The 21,833-nt window shown below is 40.6% G+C and overlaps 1 protein-coding gene across 1 annotated transcript; it reads right to left on the reverse strand.

Annotated features, from left to right (window-relative positions):
- Window positions 1-611: 611 nt before the first annotated feature.
- Window positions 612-20,801, reverse strand: RTCB (RNA 2',3'-cyclic phosphate and 5'-OH ligase). The gene is given in 12 exon segments (NM_001286858.2): window positions 612-2,886; window positions 6,645-6,764; window positions 8,159-8,269; window positions 8,946-9,134; window positions 9,666-9,841; window positions 11,227-11,386; window positions 12,388-12,544; window positions 14,174-14,330; window positions 16,397-16,496; window positions 17,624-17,691; window positions 18,899-18,977; window positions 20,620-20,801. Coding segments are annotated over 12 exon segments (1,518 nt in total). The 5' UTR covers window positions 20,713-20,801; the 3' UTR covers window positions 612-2,778.
- Window positions 20,802-21,833: the final 1,032 nt, after the last annotated feature.

A 21,833-nucleotide genomic window follows, 5' to 3' on the forward strand; every position in this document is an offset into this window, starting at 1 on the left:
GCAAAGCAGGATGTGTGAAGCACCTAACTATATGCTTGGCATTATTTACTACATATCTGCAAGGCACAACTTCAATCACCACTCACTGCTCTGGAACACGTCCCCCTTGCAATATTACCCTCCTCTTGGATCACTGATGTTTCAGGCAACAGTTTCAGAGTGAGATCTTTTAAAGATCAGAGTCTATCCTAATGACGTGGCATACTCCAAGAAGTCTGATTGATAATTAACAGCATCTTCATACTTAACTGATCCAGATGGAGACAAATCATGCTCCCTGGACAGCATGAAAATCCCATATGGGCCAGCACTGGAGCAGATGCAGAGAGAGTAAGGACACAAGTAAGAAATAAGGCCAGTGTGGTCTGAGTTGTTCTTTGGAATATCAGGCAGAGAGTCATAAACATTTCAGCAACATAGCTGATGCTTACAAGCAATTTCCAGAAATAGGAGAGAAACTTTATAATGAGCATGAGGGAAAAACGCAGTCTTAAAGCAGAAAAAACAGGAAAAGTTAAAAAAATGTTTGGTTAACTTATGCTTAAGTTTTCAAAGTTATCTGAAGATCAAAATGGGAGTGTCTTAAGATCTGCAAGATTTTATTCAATATTTAAATCTTTACTTTCCTTGTTGCTCCAGGAAATACTCACAAAATAAGAAAATAAGTGTGTGTTCATATTTTATGTCTCATGAATTGGTTTTCCCATACATATACTGATAACACAAATGACACAGGCCATCATCAGTGTGTGAATGTCAGTGCTTTTGAAAATATTAATTATAAACCTACTGATTTTAGATGCTCTAAAAAAGGACCAAGATGTGCACAGTAATAACACTCACCCTCCTGTGTGAAAGAACCCGACGGCGCCTCATCAGAGGGCATTTCCAGCCGTGTTCACGTGCACAGCCATGAGGTCTTTCTACTCAGGAAATTAAAACACCCGCTTACTACAGCTTCATTCGAACATTTATTTTTAAGTGGCTTTTTTGCCTCAAATGGGAAAATAACATCTTTAGAACAAGGAAAACAATGTTTGTACCTTTCTTTTTGAACTCAAAATATTAACCATTACTTTCTATGGTCATTAATATGGTCAAGTTTGCTGGAAATGCTCCGCATAACAAAAGCTTCTAAAGCAGAGGTCACTGCATAAACCATTCTTCTTTTCTCCTCCTCACCTGCTCCCCTCACTTCCTTGAAGAGTAACTTTCAAAGCATCTAATAAAATTCAACGTACGTATTTAAGATGACCCACTACATTTCTTGCACTAACATCAGTTAGTTTTGGGAGTGGACCTTGCTCTGAATTAGTTGCAGATGACATGCCATTAGGCAGGCCCAGTTAGAGGGAGTCTACACAGACACTCCTCTCCAGAGAATCTAAGCACCTGCCAGAAGCCTGTTTCCCATCTGTAATTGCCCCCAGCCTTCACTGGTAACTTGCACCCTTAGGTCACCCGCGCACAACAGTCAGTGGCCCAGTCTGAAGGCTTCTGTCCTCACTGCATGAAGGTCTCTAACTTCTCTATTGATGTTACCGAGTGCTCTGAGTGCAGACGGGCTGTGCCATTTCACATCAGACATTGTTGGAGGAAGTCTGCTTTTCTCCAGCCTTCCGCACAGCATCTACAGAAACTCTAGTGGGGGTTTGTATTTTAAGTTGAAGTTTTAGGACAGAATATTTTCTTAGGGCGAGTTTCTGAAAGCAACCTGGGAGAAAATCAGAAAACAGCAACACTGTCCAAAGTGGATCAAGTACAAATACTCATTGTCCTAAGCTACATAATACTAAGCACAAAATATAAACAACATATTGCAACTTTATTAGATTTTTCTATTTTACCGGCTGTTTGCACTCAACCAAGGCCTTAATAATCTCTAACTTTAACATCTTCGAGGTGTCACAGTACATAATGTGAAATCTCATTAGTGGCACAAGACTAGTCATTCCTGTCAACACAGAGCAACCGTTAATGTCACAGCTGTGGTCATTTAATGCTTTTATAATAATTCGATAACAAATGAAGAGATATTTAGTATTATGTGAGAGTTCTCTGCTGCTGCTAAGTTATTATTCAAGGAAAGTTTGCAAGACCAGGCCTAATTAGTGACAGATACCAACTGATGCCATTCTGCAGGTAAGTCAAAACTCTGCCTTGGACTGAGAAAGGCAGCAAGTCTATGAAAAATTATTTTCTCTTTTGCATCCCTATTCCTACAGCTCCACACACATCCCCTCCTCAGTGTGTTCCATTATCCATTCATCTGATATCCTGATGTGACCCCGGGGGGACTCTCCAAGAAAGAGTGGTATTAGGGTTTTGCCCAGTGAAGGGCCCGGGGGTAGATGGGCGGATGAATGGACAAAGTGACAAAAGGAGGGCAGAAAGGAAAACATTCCAAAACTTTCCTATTTAATAAAATACTCTTCATGACATCTCTCAGGATGTAAACAGAGCTTGGTGTAGAGAAGTTTATTCTGATGATTAAAGACTTTATGACTGAGTAAGGCAGTTTCTTAACCTATCCCCACTTCCTAATAGATTTTCCTAAAAATCTGTGGGACAGTCCGGGAGGGGGCAATGTGCCCCCCCCGGAAGGCTATTTTAAACACTGGCTCCTGAAGCGGCAGCCTCCCAGTTGGCCATGTGGGAACGGGCAGTTACAGCTGCACGCTGGAACCCGGAGGTCTCTTAAGTCTGATGTCGAAGACCGCGTCAGTCCACTTCCACTTCAGCGAGGGCCAGTGGTGTCGGGGGGCCGTGGCCAGAGTTCTATCCCTTGATAACAGCAATCGGCCTCAGTTTAATGGCCTTCTTACTGATGCCAGCATCATGGCAGGTGTTCACCACATCGGTCACGTTCTTATAGGACTCAGGAGCCTGCAGGGGAGGAGTTAAAAATAGTAAAAGTCTAGGTAAAGTGGAATCTTTAAAAGCATTAAACTTCATCATCTTAAAAAAAAAAAAAAAATGGGGGCCAGCCCCGTGGCCAAGTGGTTAAGTTCGTGCGCTCTGCTTCAGTGGCCCAGGGTTTCACCAGTTCGGATCCTGGGCGCGGACATGGCACTGCTCATCAGGCCACGCTGAGGCGGCGTCCCACATGCCACAACTAGAAGGACCCACAACTAAAAACATACAACTATGTACCAGGGGGCTTTGGGGAGAAAAAGGAAAAATACAATCTTAAAAAAAAAAATTTTAAAGCATTAAACTTCACTTCTAATTCACGAAATGCACATTAAAACAATACTAAGGTTTTTTTGCCTATTAAATAATTAAAGATTAAAAAGATGATTAAGCTCAGCGCTGGTAAGGGGGTAGTAAGATAAATACTCTCATTTAGTTTTATATTTTTTCTGTATTTCTCAAAATTTCCCTAAAGAATATATATCACTTGGATAACTAGGAAAAGCAGTAAATGTAACAGAACAAAACATATACACCAATACCCAACTGGAAGGAAATAAACCAAACCATCCTGTGAGTGGTAATATCTTTGGATGGTGGAATTATTAGCAATTCTGATTTTCTTTCTTTATATATCTGCAGTTGTCAAAATTCCTGGAATGAACATGTATGACCTTCACAGTAAGGAAGAGTTTGTAAGCTCATACATACAACACTGTATGTACGTATATATGTTTCTTTATGTAGACACACACAATTTATTTCTGTTTCTAGCAAGACCTCCCCCCTGCATTCCTACCCACACTCACCATCTTGCCACTATTAGAACAAATTTCATCACACACTCCCTTTATCCCCATTCATGTCAACACAGGAGTCTCAAGCCTCCCAGACTGATTCCCATGGGGCTCCCGACACACCCCTTTCTTGCCCATCTCTCCATTCCCTTCCAATTTCTGAAACTTTTCCACTGTGGCCTCTGGAAGTCCTTGCACTGACTCAAGTGCAGAATCCCCTCCTCCTTCCCTTTTCTGAACGCTCCCTTCATCTTCTTGTTTTGCTGAAACACGGATCTCCCCTGAAGATGTCACTTCTGCCTCCAACCTTCTGCAGTGGCAGCTGTTTTCTCTCCCACACCGGGTCGTGCCCTTAGGCCCAGCAGTGAGACCGGCGTCCTTGCTCTTCATGGTTGTTTCCACACAGTTCTCCCTCCTTCCTCCCTAAGCACTCCCAGTTTTGAGTCTTGCGGCCGTCATTTACACCAGCTACTACCTCTTCTTGTTGCAGTATCTGCTAGAGTCTGAATCACTCTCCATCATTACTTGAAGATTTCTAGCTCCTGGCTCACTGTCACCCTCTCCTGCTATAATTCTGAATGATTTCAATATCCAGAAGATGATGCTTTCAGTTCCTTGGCTTCTTGGTTCCTTGCTTTCTGCTCCTTCAATGCTTGTTACCTCAGCCACTCGCTCCCAGGGTCATACCCCAGACCTTGTCATTACCACTGATTACAACTCCTCCATAACCTCAGTTTCAAGTACCCAGGCTGGTGATCATGGCCCAGGTTTCCAGCTCCCTCCCCCTTATGCTCCATCTCTAACAGTCCTTTAACCCCATGAGACTTACAATCCCTTTGCAACACCCTCAACAACCCTGCTTCTTTCACTGTGCAGTACTTGCAACCCTGATTAAAGGTAACTCAACATCTATTTCACACCTGCATCCATACAGTTGACTGTAGTTGGAAAAAACATTTAACCACTGAATTTAGCTCAAGCGGGCCCTTGGTGCTGTCTGGCAATCACCCAAAATTTCACTAGGCCAATTTCTCCTTCTGTCTCTTAGATGACTGTTTCATACTTTCTCCTGCAGCCTCACTCTCAGTTGTTGGCCCTACTTCCTATTAGGCTGAAAAAATAGAAACTGCCAGAACAGAATCTCCATAAACCCTCACCTTCTTTCCTGACGACCTGCATCTGTACCTTCTCTCTTTTTATTAAGGCTGAATTATGTGAGCTCTTGAGGGCTCCTGAGCACCAACCCCATCTACTTGTACATCAGACCCCATCTCTTCTCATCCAACTCGACTACACTGCTCCAGTAATTCCCTCTTCTTTTGTGCATCACCAGTCTCTCTTCTAGATTCTTCTCATCATGCAAACACATTAGTCAGATCACGTTACTCTTCTGCTCAAAATTCTCCAATGTCTTCCCATCATCTCACTCAGAGTTACAGCAAAAATCTTTTTGTAAAGGGAAAAACAAAGACCCACACGATGTGGTGCCCCCTAACTCGGACCTCACCTCGCTCTTGCTTGCTGTTGTCACATTGGCCCCCTTGCCGTCTCTCGAACATCCAAGCATAGTCTCACCTCATGGTTTTTGCTCTTACTGTTCTCTCTGCCTAGAAAGCGTCCCCCCAGATCCCCACACAGCCTGTTCCCTCACTCCCTTCAGGCCCTCACTCAAACATCACCTCACTACACCTTATCAAAGCTGCACTCGCCCCCAACGGCTCCCTGGCCGTCTTTACTTTGTGGCACTTGTCGTCATCTAACTCTCACCACACATTTAACACTATACACTTTACTATGTGGTCAGTTTCACAAGGAAGGGATTTGTGTTAGTTTTGTTCACTGCAGTATCCCGAGCACCTAGAAAAGTACCTAGCAGTACTTAGAGAACAGTACCTATAGCAGATGTTTAATAAATGTTAGCTGAATGAGTGAATGAAAAAAATCATTTGTAAAACATGCAAGTAAAAAATATACCAAATGTTAACAGTGGGGGTATAGTGGAATCCTAGATGGTTTGTTTTCTTCTTTGTATTCTCCAAAACCTCTTAATTAAATGTGTTATTCTTAAAATCAGGGAGAAGTTGATAGTTACTAAAAAATAAGGTTCTGTCATACTCTTTGACTGTGTAATTCTACTTTTGGGATTTCACTCTAATTATTAAAACATCTGGGAAAAAAGCTTCATGCATGAAGATACTCATTATAACTTAATTTTTAGTAGCAAAATTTGGAAGTTTCTTAAATGTCCAATATAGGCAGAAACTTACGGTATTTAGCTGGTAGACTATTTAGCAATCATTAAAAAGTGACACAAGCAATTTTATAATAATGTGCTAAATTAAAAAAAGGACTACAAAATGTTTGTAAACTATGATTGTAACTAGTTTTAAAAAAAGCATTTAGGGAAAAAACTGGCAATAAATATCCTGAAAAAGAAGGTAAATGTTGGGGCACTGACTTTCTGGAGGATTGTTTTTCTTTTCTCTTGAACTTCTACAATGAGTTATGCTGGTTCTAATTTAAATATGTACATATGCGTACATATACATACATATAATTTAAACAAACTCTTTGCTCCCTTGTGAATCAAATGAAACTGTTTCCCCAGAAATTTCCCCACTGCTTTTTAAATTTGTTTTCAAATTTAAACAGAAGTATAGAGCTGTGCAAAAGAAAGGTTAAAATGAGTCAGCTCAAACTATTTTTAAAGCTTAATATGTAGACAGAGACTACACATGAAAGGAAAAATCATTCTTATGGACTTGGCTTGTAATTAATCTCCATACAAAATAGAAGAGAATGATAGACTGTAATTGAGGATATTTTAAAAAAAATCCAACAATTTCCGTTAGCAATAGCAAAAATTGCCATCTCTGGGCACTAGCATAAATCATAAACAATCTTACACTGAATATTTACCAAAATTTCACTTACCTCCTCCATAACTAGTTTGGGTGAGGCAACACGGATTGCAATTCCCATATCTGCCAATTTGTCTAACACATCCTGGAAATCTAAATTACGTCGAGATTTTGCTCTGGACAATGCACGGCCCTAGAATGGGAAAGGAAGCAACTTGACTTCATAGTTCTAAGCTATAAATTATGTTCAATCTCAGCAATTATCTAAATCCGTAGGATCATATGCTTTTTCCTTGACTCCTTTTAAACTAAAAAAAGAGTTAAAAAGCATCTTTTTCTATTTTATCAACCTTATTATATGCCTTTTGTTATAAGCCTCATCATATCCTTTTGGAAAACAAATTTCCATCTAGACAAAGCACTTAGTATTTAAAGATTTAGTTTTGTGTTTCTAATTACTATTATCAATTCAATAAGTATATTAATTTTTAATTGTAAACAGTATTCATCACAAAAACTTGGTGTTCTTGGTGATTTAAAACAGTTTCTCAACCTTAGCAGTACTGACATTCTGGACCAGATAATTGGTTGTGGGGACTGTCCTATACATAGTAAATTGTAGAATATTAGCAGCATCGTTGGCCTCCAGCCACTAGATGCCAGTAGCAAAACTCCCTCCCCTGCTGTGACAATCAAAACTGCCCCCAGACACTGCTAATGTGCATGTGTGGGATGACCTTGGTTTTGATCACTGGGTTAAAATTAGGAGTTGGGAGGCAGCTGGAAATGAGAAAGGATCAGAGGAAAAAAGCACAGTTAAATATATTTGTGAGGGTCTGTCCAGGAGAAGGTATTCTAGACAGCTTCCATTTTCCACTCCATCACTAGCGAAGTACTTTGCTGGCTTATATCAGGGTTTGGCAAACTGATTTGTAGGCCAAAGCTGGCCTACCACTTGTTTTTGTAAATAAAGTTTTATTGGAACACAGCAATGCCCGTTTGTTTATGTTTTGCCTATGGCTGCTTTTCACTCCAATGGCACCATGGAATAGTTGCCACAGAGACCATATGGTCCAAAAAGCCTAAAATATTTACTGTCTGGCGCTTTATAAAACAAGTTTACTTAGAAGATAAGAGGTAGCACGCCGAAATAGAGTACAGTTTGTGCTTGGGCTCTGATTTGCAAATAGGGCATATCTCCCAAATCTTGAGTGAATCCACTCAATAAGGAGCAAATCGTACAAATTACTAGGTCCGGTGAATCACTGAGATAAGCAGTGATACAAATTTGCATCAGTTAAAGTTCTATCAGTTATGCTAGTGTGACAATTTCTCAGTCTGGATTTTGTGTACTTGCGAAGATTAGGAATAGTCCCTAGTCCCACAATGACCCCACTAAGGTAGAATACTAGGTGACCTCAGTCGGTTCACTACACAGCATATATTACGGGAATAAATTCAGGAAGAAGATAAAACAGACCCAAACTTCAACTTTGTTAATGCTCAATTGAGTACGTTTACATGTTAAAATGCGAAACAACGCCTAAATGGAAGTGAGCATCTCTAAGAAAGTTTCTCTTTTCTTACCGCTCCATGACAGGTTGTTCCAAAGGTCTCAGTCATGCCCTGTTCAGTGCCAGTCAGAACATAACTACAGGTTCCCATGGTGCCACCAATGAGCACTGGCTGTCCCGTGAGCTGAGGACGCACACAAATCACACGTTAGAATGAGCTTCTTACGCCTGAGCTTTAAATTCTCCCTTGCCCTGGAGAGCTGCAGGAGAAACCCGGGCCTCGAATGCACTGTTCTCACAACTATACTAAGACATTACTTCGATTCTTTGCTAACTGAGAGGGGAGAGAAGAGGCAGAGAGTGAAAACGTGAGGACTACGGAGGCAGCAGAAGACAGACTAAGTGTAAGAGCAAAACAAAACTCAAACACACGGGGAAGCGACAGCAGGAAGATCCTGAGCATGGCGCCTGCCCTCTCCAGGCTTTGGTTCCTCGTCTGTGAGAGGGGAGGTGGCAAAGGGTCTAACTCTATCACAGCCAGACACCAAAAGGTAAGAAAAATGAAACAGACTGAGTTTAATCTTAATCCTGTCTTCCAATCATTCAAAGTTCTTAGGAAGATAACCTTAATTCACCTTAACTGAGTAAAGCATTCTCATGCAGCATTTTTTAGACAGCATACTGCAAGCACAGATGATGGGGGAGTCACTGCTCCAGAGAAGACCGGAAATCACTGTTCTCATGGATGACAGATTATTTTCTTTTCACAATTGCTGCCTTCCTGTTTAAATTCATCCATATTTAGAACTATCTAAATCATGCCCCCACTGCTTAAAAACCACAAATGGCTTAGTACGTACTTGGTAATCAACAGCAATGAGGGGATGGTGGGGAGGGAAAGCCCGGGTGGATCCCTTCCTGTGCACCAACAGTGTCCGCTCCTTTCCGTCCACTACATGCTGTTCGACTTTGGCAATGTTGTGAGAGACATCGTAGATCACATGTAGGTCCAAGTCATCGGGGGTTGTGTTGAAGACTTTGGCAAAAGCCTAAGAGAAAAAGCCAAAGTTAAAAGCAGCCAGAATCAGCTCGTTAGAACTTACTTGACTGTTTTCCGCTAGTCTGTTCCTGAATGGAGTGAGGGATTTGACAGTTAGAAAACAGCAGTATTACTAGGCGTCACGTAAGAGACAAAAACTGTCTTTTAGTCCACACAGCAAATTCCACTCCCTAACTCCAGCTGTGGATGAAAAGCTGCTTGGCTCCTCTTGATCATCCTCGGGAACTGCTTCTTCCTCAGCCTTCTGAGTCTCAGGGAACAACACTTCTACCCTCTCTGCTGCTCAAGGCAAATTCTAGGAGTAACTGTGGCCTCTCCTCTTCCCTCATTCCCCACGCCTGACAGCCGCTGAGACAGTTTAAGAGGACAGCAAAAGCTTGGACACTTTGCCACTATCTTAAATATTTATTAGATAAATTTCTAAAACCAAAGTCCACAGGCTTTGATTTGACTATGCTATGCTTTAAAGCACTTAACTTCACCAGGAATAACTCGGAACTGAAGAGCAACCAAACTGTACCTGACGGGTTAAGAAGGTCATGGAGGAGCGGTTGACCCAGGCATAGTTCCCAGCCGCTGCCATTCCCTTCAGGTAGTCCTGACCCTCCGGGGAGGCGATTCGAGCACAAGCCAGCTGACGGTCATTGACTATAATCTTGTCTCTCTTCATGGCTTTTTCCATAGCTACCAGCGCATCTGGAACAAGAGAGCAGCAAGTCCAAACCAGCCAGCTTTCCCTTTATAACTCAGATTTACTGCAGAAAGGTAGGCTACACTCAAAGCCATTCTATAAAAAGACAAGTAAAACACAACTTTCCCTTTAAAGTGTTTCTGAGTTCATCCGTTTGCTTGGCCAACACACATCTATTGAGAATCTTCTCTGTCAGAGCTGTAACAAAACTATGTGGGTTACAAAGACAACACCTGCCCTCCAGGAACTTCTAAGGGAAGGAGATGTGTATATTAGTAGCAACAACAGGGTCTTAGTTACTCCTTTCCTGGCATGTGAATGAATGGAATAGAAGCAGTAAAATACATTTTATTACCACCACAGTTTTTAACAATAACTCTTAATAACTTAATATAAGAGAGTTGAGACAAGTTGCTAGATCTTCTGCAGGAAAATCAAATCCATGACAAAGTGTAGACAAGTACCCAGCAGAAAGTTCAGAAATACTAGTCAATGCTCCATATATTTCCTAGATTAAATATTCTAAAGGGCCAGGCTGGCATGAATGATTAAATTCCCATAAGATGAAATGTACATACACGGATGAACTATAAAATGCAATTTAAAGTTTATAATAAGTTCCATGTGTCTCTATAACTTTTTATATATTCATAAATCCTCTCACACATCCTACAAATCATCCAAAGTGACCTATACATCAAAGTGACCTATTTCCCTGCCCCCTGCTTTTGTTCATGCTGTCTTTTGCCCATGAATATCCTTTGTGTGTGATTATCGAAACTGCAAACGTTGCGTGTCCATGAAGCCATCACTAAAATCTTTTTCTTAACACTTTTTCTCTTCTATATTTTATCAATTACTGTCTTCTGTCTGTATTTTTTCTTTTTAATGAACATGACGTCTCTTTCATGTAACAATTTGGGGGCAGACTCCTTGCCAATTTCATCACTGAATCCACTGTAACACCTAATCTTGCAGTATAGGTACCTAAGAGATATTTGCATACGTTACAGACTCTACTACAATTTACAGTCTTTCTTGCTCTTTCATGGCCGGATAGTAATAGTAATCTGTAAAAGTAAACACAATAACTGGGGCCAATATTTATTGAGTACTTACTAACCGTCAGGCATTGATATAAGTACTTTAAATATATTATTTCATTTAATCTTCTATGACACCATCATATGAAATTATTATTCCCATTTTTTTCAGATAAGAAAGTTAAGGCCTAACGAAGTTAGTTTGTTCAAGGTCACATTGCTCGTCAGGAGAACCAGGGTAAAACCCCATACAGTATAGTTCTAGCTGTCTCTCTCTTAAATCTCTATACAGTTCCCCATAAAATGTACATTTTAGCATCCAACCAAAAATTAGGTCCAGAATATACCTGTGGCTACTTGGTGGCCCAATCCTCTGCTTCCACTGTGGATCATCACACACACTTGTCCCTTATGGTCGATGCCCATTTTCTTAGCAGCGTACTCATTGAAAATCTCATCCACAACCTGGATTTCTGCATAGTGGTTGCCTGCTCCCAGGGTCCCCAACTGCAAATGTAAGAATGTATGATAAAATAGCTTCTATTCAAGTTAAAAAAAAAGTCCATTTAAAAAGCAAATAGATAAAAACAACTAATAACAAAAATATTCACATAGAGTTTTATGTAACAAAAAAATTTTTGAGCCTTAGAAATGCTTCCTTCATTTTAAGTAATACTCTACACAACAAAAATAATGTAGAGCAGCTCCTGAGGTTTAGTGTATCATTATCTGCTTGAGGTACACACTTATCAGAAGCTTCATAAACCAAAACTCAGACCATAATGGCTCACAGAACGTTGTAAACATGGAGAGAAGGGTCAAGTTTTGGGATGAATTCTGGTGAATGTTGTCTCTTAACAAGGTCCAAGTTTAAATGATTTTTGAAACATTTATGAGTTCTGACACCTCCCATTATCCATCACTGAAAGAACAAATCCTGTAACTAGTGCTAACAGATGATTTAGGGAACCAGAGAATGGCAGAGCTGGGAGAGCCTTTAGAGGTTGCCTAGGTTTAACTATCCCAGCTTTCAGCTGAGAAAATGAGACCTGGACAGGCAAGAGAGACCTCCCCAAGGTCACAGGGAATGAGTGGCAAAGCCATCACAATTAGCGGTAAATTTCAAATATCTGGTATATTCTTATCTCATGGACACCATAAACTGATAAAGACATCTTGGACACCAGAAAATTTTCAGCCAAATCTGTAGACTGTCAAAGTATGTACATATGCAATTTTGGCATACATTTTAAGCCTTATAATCATACCCCATTTTTCCCCCATCCACCTCTAATTCATGATATCTTGTTTTATTTTATGAACATCTGCAAGCTCCTGACAAGTTTTTAAAAGAGTAAGAACGAAGCATAAACAAACAAATCTGTGTTCTTGTTGATATACTGTGAAAAAACCTGGGGATGTATTTGCTACATATAAGCCAGATTTTTTTCCCCCAACAAAAACAAAATATGAAAAATCTGAACAAGTCGCCCCTCCAAAAGTGTTACCTGAGGGAGGCCTCTTTTTTTAGCCCTCGCAGAGACCTTATTGGGGTCAGCTTGCAGCATCCTTCCATACTCCTCACAGTGCTCCTTGTCTTCCGCCCAGGCATAGCCTTCTCTTAGGGACCAGTCCACACCCATCTCCAAAGCCTCCTCCAGGTCTCTGAGCGAGTAAGAAGGTGCTGTCATTTCACAGTCAAGGCTGATCAAAACCTAAGGACGATCGCATCTCAAAAGGGCAGAGGAAAACACCACATATCCTGACTACTGCCTGGGTACCAGGCCCTGTGTTCGATACTGTTTATGCTCCTAGCAACTCTAGCTTTTTGAGGAGAGCAGTTACATAAAAACTTGCAATATAACATAGTAAATGTCCTATTAGAGATGATTATAGTTCTTGATATTTATACAGCCCCTTGTACTTTTCAAATCTTACATTAGATTTGCCTCTCTGGTCCTGAATTCTATGAGGTGGTGATTAAGCAGCCAAAGAAAATTTCTAACTATAATCAGATATCACTATCTAACATTAACTTTACCACAACTACTGTCTTTCATTAATAATTTATGAAAAATTACAGTCAAATAATAAAGCTATCTAAATGTCCTGAGGTGACACAGGTTAAACTTTAAGGTCTATTCCCACCCTCACAGAAGTACTGTGCAGCTTTACTACACCTGCATTTTGAAGCTGAGGTGCACAACACACTAAACTCCTAGAAGGAAAAAGCCGTGATCTTGATCTAAGGGCGAGCCCTCTTCCAAAACACGACCAGGAGAGATTACCTTGTTCAATGCTCCCTCCCCGCTACAGCTCATTTCAAACATTATTTATTACAACATTTATTAGATTTATTTATCAGATGAAATTCCCATCTAAAATATTTGTAAAGATGCTTGGAATTTATTTATAAGTTCCATGCATGCTCTTCAAATGGGACTGCAGGTCAGGGACGACATGAAATCAGAGAATGAGCGTCTTCCAAGTGTATCAGTTTTACTGAAGTTTTTTCTTGGTGGAGGGGAGCTGTATAAAAGAACAGGTAATAACTAAAAACACGTTAATAGTAATGTATGTACATGTACTTGAATAGGATGCAAAATCCACGTGAATTTTAAAGATAAAACAGAAGATGTTAACGAAACATACTTGTTAAGCACACCCTTCTGCAAAGTTTAAGATGCACAGCTTTACACGAACTACGACACAGTATAGTCACTGGCTAGCTCAAAGGCAATTACACTATAGCCTGATATTTAATTCTCTACTTTGGAAATACATAACATCTTAGTTGAAGAACACGTTCAGTGCTATCATTCCAAAAGGAAGGTCATGGATAAGTAATGGTTCACTGACAAAAGGCAGTGGGTCGAGCATACAGACTCTAAAGCCAAGCCATCTTTGATTTGAATCCTGACTTCACCTACTAGCTTATTTACTATTATCTCTTTAAATTTCAGTTTCCTCTCTTGCAAATTAGGGATAACGTTAGGATTATTATCTAGGTGAAATGATACGATATACATACACTACAGCACAGTGCCTTGCACAGTAAATGTTGGTGGACATTATTCTAAATTCTACTGCATGTCAAAGGTTGTTAAAAGGAACATCAGTTGACTAATGTCTCCAATAAACGGGCTGGACTTCATGCTTAAATAACCAATTCATTGCTACTTCCTGAAAAGTGACTGCATAATCCCCATCTCCTAAGTGTCCCACTGGAAATTAATGTGAGGGTCATGTGGTTACCATCGCTCTTACTCCATTTACTAGAACTTGTGCTCTTACTTGGCATTCATTGGGATGACACCTTTTGAGCCCACTCCAACAGGAATGTGGTCAAACATAGCTTGGGCAAGCTGCTCCTTCACAGGCTGGACATCACTTTCATCTAAATTGGTTCTTAGCAAGCGGACACCACAATTGATGTCAAATCCCACGCCACCTACAGAGAGAAAAGTTAGTCAGATATTAGCAAAACCAGGTAGGGCACTGTTACCTGTGGTTTTCCACCATTAGTGTAAGGCTTAAAAGATAGCCATCCTTTTAAAGGTAACTACATTTTAAAGTAACCACCAAAGTGGTTCTCTGAGGTGAAGTGTGACGACACCAAAAGAATTCAAAGTTCCATACATATTAAAGGTACTTTGTAGGCCAGGGAGGCAGTAATTAACGAGACAATGAGTAACATCTAGACTAGAGATTAAAATGTGTATTACGTGCTTCCTTTTTCCTTGATCACTCTTGTTGGGGGTTTCTGAATTCTACTAGTCTTTTCAAAGAACAAACTTTTGGCTATGTTTCTCCTTTCTATTGTATATTGTTTCACTAATTTTCCTTTTAATTATTTCCATCTTTCTACCTTTTTTGGGTTTAATTTGTTGTTCTTTCTCTAATTTTTTGAGATGGATGCTTAGATATTGATACTTTAGTCTTTCTTCTTTTCTAATTTGTGCCTTTATATCCATACATAGCATTAACAGTAAACCACAGTTTTTAAACGTCTTTTTTACTAACATTAGTTAAAATTATTTTGCAGTTACTATTACTTTTTTGACTCACGGGTTATTTAAAGGTATACTGCTTAATTTATAAATATATGTGCATTTTTTCAGGTTTTTATCGTTGTTAATGATTTCTAAACTTAATTCCACTGTGGTAGGATAATATCCTCTATACCAGTGGTCCTAAGTGTGGTCCAGAGATCTTTCAGGTCTAAAAGACATATTGTAGAATAAGGCTAAGACATTATTGACCTTTTAAATTTATTCTCTTGAGTGTACAGTGAAGTTTTCCAAAGGCTACAGGACATGTGATAATGTTTGTTCTGATGAATAATGAAACACGTACTTGTGTATTACTGTCTTAAAATTTCTCAGTTTTAATTTCTAGTAAGGTAAACATTGATAAAAGCCTTTGAAATCAACCCTTAAAAATTTTTAAGACTGTAAAGGCATCTTGAGTCCAAAACATTTAAGAAGTGCTACTCTATGATTTTGATGCTTTGCAATTTGAGATCTGCTTTATGGCTCAGCACATGGTCAATTCTGGTAAACATTCTGTGTGCACTTGAAAAAATGTGTATTCTACAGTTCTTGGATGCACTGTAATGTGTGTGCATACACAAGCATGCACGTTTATTAGAGGTCCAGGTGTCAAGTTTAAGTGGATTGTTCAAATCACCTATATCCTTACTGACTGACATCTGCAAGTACCTCAAGAGAAAAACAGTGCTAAATGTTGGGCTCATGTAATTGCACTTTTCCTCTGGATCTTAGCCTCACAAATTCCTATTGCCTTAATAGCTTTCCTATGCTTTCAAATAGATGTGTCTGGTTTTTTGTTTTATTTTTAAAACTTTATCCAGCCTTTCTTGCTACTCTTGGCAGAGGATTGGTCTGAAACAACCTTGTCCACCACTGCTAGTGGCAAAACTCTCAAGATATAATAATTTAAACTTTCACTTTTTTTTTCAGACTTTGAAAGCAAAGATACCACTTCTGACATGAAATAATTTCAGTGAAAGCACCCCCAGCAGAAAAGATGTACACAATTAGAGGTAAGTAACAAGGATGATAACGTGAGCAAACGCACCAAGTACATGCTGTATGCCCAGCACTGTTTTAAGGTTTTACATAGCTTACCTTGTTTAATCCTAACAACAATGCTATGTGGTAAGTAACATCACTAGCTCCGATTTGCCCAAGAGGTAGCTGGGACACACAGAAGACACATAATTTGCCAGGGAAGTGTTTCAGTTTGTTTTTTACTCTATGTCTGGATAGTGTTTGGCATGTAGTGCGGGTTCAAATAATTTTCAATAAACGTATGCTTTATTTGATATTTTAATAGCCTCTGAGTGTCCACAATTAAGTCAGTAAATGAGGAAAAGAAATGATAGAATATGAGATTGAGAGATGCAGACACAAAAAGCAGCCATGTCTGTTTCAGAAAGGCTGTGATTCAGAGAGAAGCTACGCAGCTGACAGGAGACGGGCACAGTGACCTTACCTGGGGATACCACTGCTTCAGGGTCATTCATATCAAAGGCTGCCATATTCCCAATAGCAAACCCGTAACCTGAATGGACATCAGGAAGCCCAATAGATCGCTGGAAGAGAATTAGAAAATGAAATACAGCCTTCTCAACCTGGCACTCTGGTTACCTGATACTAATTCCCAAATGGCTGTGGACTGAAGTCTTCCCCAAATCAAAATTCTGTTTCCATGAAATTTTCTCTGTTGGTGGAAATTAGGTATAAAAACTCCTAACTGTAAAGCTAAATATAGTGGGAAAAAACCTTTTTATAAAGTCTGACCATAAAGGAAACTGAAAGCAGAAAAGCCTCAGTATAACATTACATAGGACTACGACACACTAACTTTAATGTATTGTTACATTTTAAAGATGATCTTTACACAATGACAAATTGTGGTTATGTCAGGTTAAGACAAGGAAAATATCTGAAAATTTATACAGGTCCTTAGTGTTTAAGCAATCATAGACAAATGTAATCCATTTGATGGTAGGAATATTGTATACTTTCTATATCTGGGGCCCAGAAAAGGATCCTGACCCAGGAAGGATACAGATCAAACATGGTAAGGACATATTACAGACACCTAGACACTTACCAGTTCCTTAAATGTACAAGCCATGTCTTTTCATTTCCCCCCGCCCCAAGCATAGTAACTGGCACAAAGACCTCAAAATACGTCTGTTGAATGGATTTATTTTAACATCTTTCTCTATGGTGGAATATGAATGTTAGACTGTGGAGGCGGCCCACATGTACTGTCCAGCTCTACCCTTGTTATTGCCACTGCTTTCCTTTTCCAATCATGTCCAGAATAGCTACACTCTTCTTTCTCCCTCCTCTCAGTCCTAACCCTTAAACTTCTTTCCATTCTTTCTCCCATCATCCTCCTGAATGGGGCCACAGTGAAACTTTCAATGGTGGTGCACTGATCCAAGAATAAAGAAGTATTATGACAAAGAAACAATAAAACAAACACTACTTCAAAGGTTCTGTAGCGCTTACAGATTCTAGCCAAAGGCAATGAGAAACTAAGTTACCCAGACTCAGTTAGTTCTTTAAGTCCCACGGTTATTTCTAGATGTTCAAAAGTCACTGTCTAAATGACATCACTATCAGTTGGGTGTGGCCATTCATCCATTCAACAAACTTCTAGACTAAAACAAAATACAAATGATTAAAGCTCTGAACACAAACTCACATGAACGATCCCAGGCAGGGCTGCCACATTCCCAATTTGTTTCATGGCTGGCAGGAAGCCACCAACACCTGAAGACAAAAATTCAATATTAGAAAAAAGGACACATTTGACTTTTAGCATTAAGTATATTTGTATGTTTCTAGATTGCACTGAATGAAGGAGTAGTGGTTAGGACTACTCAAACAACAAAGCATAAAAGGATGTCTGAGATGGAAGCGGGAAGGGAGCCTCTTCAAAAAGGCAGCACATGCACAGGAATTAGTGAGGGCGACTACACACCACAAACATGCTGTCAGTGTTCTGTGCAGACCACAACAGGGTTGCCTGCAAATACTGTCCTGGGATATGTAACACATAACTACTGAACGTTGCATCGTCAGCACAAAAAATGTATTCTTTTCAATAGTTCATACTACTTATCCAAAAAATCAACTCTGGTTTTATTCCAATTGACAAAGAAGGGCAACGTGGAAGAACGGGGAAAACACCGGATTGCAAGTCAGGGGTATGCGGGTCTAGTCCTAGCTCTGTCACTTGCTGTGTCATTTCAGACAAGTCAGGATACCCTGGTGGGGAGGGGGCTGAGATTCAGTCTGTTGAACTAAAAATTAAAAGGGTTAAAACTAGATTTCTGGTCTACCATCACCATTAGAGCATCATATCATATTAGAGCTTTATGTATTTATCTCTACCTGTCACTGCAGTTCTGCAAGATAGGTGTAATAAACTCTCGTTTATAGACAGACAACTGAAGTTCAATGAGGCCAACCAGTGTACTGGGTAAGAATACTGCCTTTGGAATCAGACATGCCTGGATTTAATTCTGGCTCTGTCACAAGAAGCTGTGCAACCCCAGACAAATTAAAATTACTTAACCTCACTGAGCCTTGACTTACATTTCTATAAAATATAGATGATAATATCTTCCTCTTAGAGTTACTCTAAGAATTACATAAGATAATTTATGTAAAGCAGCTGGTAAAGTGCCTGGCACATAGCAAGTACACAATAATACCATTTGGTAGCTCTTGTTATTAGTGTCCAAGGTTAGCAGTGACACCGACCAGGTCCACCCAGCTCCAAAGGGTTTCTACAAAGCCAGGTGGCTGACAACGTGATCACAAATACCTAACCGTTTTTTGGTCTCATTTCAAGTCTTGGTCATTCCTTGGTAACATTTTTGTGTTTTCAAATTATAGTTATTTGAATTACCATTTTTTGGAGGCCAGGGAAGACACCACTTGTACTGTCAATGTAAAACACTAACATACTTACCACCACCTCGACAGGCATTCCTTAATTCCTCAAACATTAATTTTTCCAGAGCATCATTCACATAGAAAACTCCTTCAACCTGGTACCAAAGAAAAGGAAAAACCATGTCGAGCACGTGAACACAATATATAAGCATTAGACAGAAAACAAACACCGTATGCAATATTCATTTTGCCTTACTCTTTATAAAACACTTTTCTATTACCTTAACCAAGCAGAAAAGTTCCTATCAAAAACTACAAGGCGGATCCATCTTTAAATATATCTTAAAAATGTATTTTGCAAAGTTCACAAATTGTTTGGCTTATTCTCCTCTCAAAGCTACACTTAAGAATTCAACAGGTAAAATATTTTCTGTGTGTGTGTTAACAAAAGTCTTCCAACTACGCTCTCACTAAGGCCAAAAGGTCTCAGTCCTCTTGTGCTTCTAAGATATCAATGGGTTTTGAAGAAAGACAAATCAAAAACTCAAATTCTAAACATAAAAATGCCGTTATCTGACCTTAGTGTACTTTACCTGTGCTCAAGATAACAGCACATTACACGTTACCATGTCCTATGCTGATTTACAGATCTATACTCATGTAAATAGTGAGTAAAAACATTTTAACATGTAGCTATGTGGCTGTGTGCTCAGTTCTGGAATTCATATAATTTAAAGAGGATAAAGAAGCTTAACAATAGAGGCATACGAAGGCAGTGGAGGACATAATCATGTCAACACCAAAGGCCAGAACACTTTGATCAGAGATCAGAGATTATGAAGGAGCAGCAACCAGGAACTTTTACTAAACCTCACCAATGCCTTCCTTCTTCACTTTAATGGAAAATAATGAGCACGAATGGCCATGAAGCCAGAAAGATACAGGAAGCCCAAGATTTCAAACTCTCTGGTACTGGGCTCCCAAGTCGCCATCTGGAATATGTCATCCTGTCAGAGGAAAAGATGGGCACTGGACATCAAGTCCTGGCTGTGTTTCTTACTAGGCGGGTAGAAGCAGCTGTGTCACAAGCTGTGTCCTTCTACATCACTCATGGGTGGCCATGCTGTGGCGGCCAGCCACATACAAAATAAAGGAAGACTGGCACAGATGTTAGCTCAGGGCAATCCCCCTCAGCAAACAACAACAACAACAACAAAAGGTCCTTCTGCGAAGAGAATATTAAAAACCCCTTGCCCTGTGAATTTGCCAAGCTGTTATGAAGAACAAAACTGTTCTACTAAAAACCAAAGTGGACCAGTGAATGCTAAAAACTGGGTTCAGCGACCACAGGTCTATAAATATCACATAAACGACCAGCATGACGCAGAAGGACTAAGTTCCAGTTCCAGTAACTATCTCCGGGACTGGCTGTGCTACCCTGTAACACAGCATTAACGTCTCTGAAGCTTAGGAAATGAACGCATGATACGGCGCATTTATGAGACTTAAGGGTGAAAATGCTCTGCAAACACCAATATCCTATTTCCTCGGATTCCCCAGACACACTCCACCTTGCGGGTGCCGGTGGTTTGGGACCTCTCCAGCAGGGAGGTGGGGCCGGCTAGGTCAGGCAGCCACGAGGCCGAAGGGCGGGGTGGGAGGGACGCCGCTGGGGGCGGGCGCGGGCCCAGGGCCACCCAGGCACCGGGAGGGCGAGGAGGAGGCCGGGTGGGCAGGGAGGCGCCGCGGGCCCCCAGCCGGCAAGGCCCCGCCACCGCTCCTGCTCCCCCGCCTCACCTGCATGTTGGGCACGAAGCCCTTCTTGATTCTCCAGCAGTTTTTATTGATCTTGTCCAAGAACTGCAGCTCATCGTTATAGCTGCGACTCATGGCGGCGACCACGGGGGCGAAAACTCGCGGCTCCTCTTTGAAGAGCAGCTGCCGCGCTGTCCCGTTGCCGAATCACCCTCTTCCTGAACTCATCGCGCAGGCGCGGCCGGCTTGGCAGCAGGACGGGCGACGGCAAGCGCCGAGGCCCGAAACTCGCCGCAACGATCGCTTTTCTCGCAAGTTTTTGGGTACTTGCTAGTTGTTCTTTCCTGGGCTAAAAGCTGAGCTAAATCCAGTAGTTTTTTTGTATGATCTAGTTATTCTTCGTTTCGGAAGTGCTTTTCAGCACTGAAAAACGCACTGGATCTGGATCAGATCCGAATGCGCTAACGAATACATCTATTTGGAGTTTCGGCAGTGAGGGGACAAAGGTGTCTGTAGCTGAGAAAGAGAAAGATGCTTAAGTAAACACAACTGAAAATTCCTAGTGTTTCAGCATGAATTTGGGGACACACACTAAATAACTTTTCTGTCAGAAAGGAGCATTCCAAAGAACGAAACGTGACAGTTGATCATTTATTCCAACAAACACGGATGAGGGCATCTATTATGGCCCAGATGTGCCGCCCCGAAATGAGGAGATGGCAGTCCCTGTGGATAGCAAGGGCTTCCCGGTCCAGACTTCTTGATGACGAGTACTCTGTGATCATACTTTTGTACACAGTGTCTCCTGTTCAGAGTAATAAGTGGGCTTTAAGAGATTTCAGGTTCTCGTCCGACTTCTTGTAAAGAACAGCGACTTTGGAATCAGAAAGACTTAAGGTTCAGTTTCTACCTCTGTTCTTTACCAGCTTTGTGTGACTAGTCTCTCTTAGCCTTTGTTTCCTCATCTGTAAATGAGATCATTATTCTTCGGAGAGTGGCTGTAAAGATTAAATGAAATGACACTTGTGAAGTAACTAGCACAGGGCTTGGCGTACAGTCAGCACTCCAGCCGACAGCTCTCTTCCTTTCCCTCACTGGATTGTCAGTGCTGCAAAGTTAGCGCGTTCTATTCATTTCTTACATTATTCATATGGGTTTCCCTTTCCTCCTCTTCTGCTCCAATTTTACCCCATTGATTAAGTCCCCTAACAACATTAATATCATCAGCTATGAATTATCTAGGTTTAGTATTCTGC

The sequence above is a fragment of the Equus caballus genome, chromosome 28 (genome assembly GCF_041296265.1).
Source record: "Equus caballus isolate H_3958 breed thoroughbred chromosome 28, TB-T2T, whole genome shotgun sequence".
Taxonomy (NCBI): Eukaryota; Metazoa; Chordata; class Mammalia; order Perissodactyla; family Equidae; genus Equus; species Equus caballus.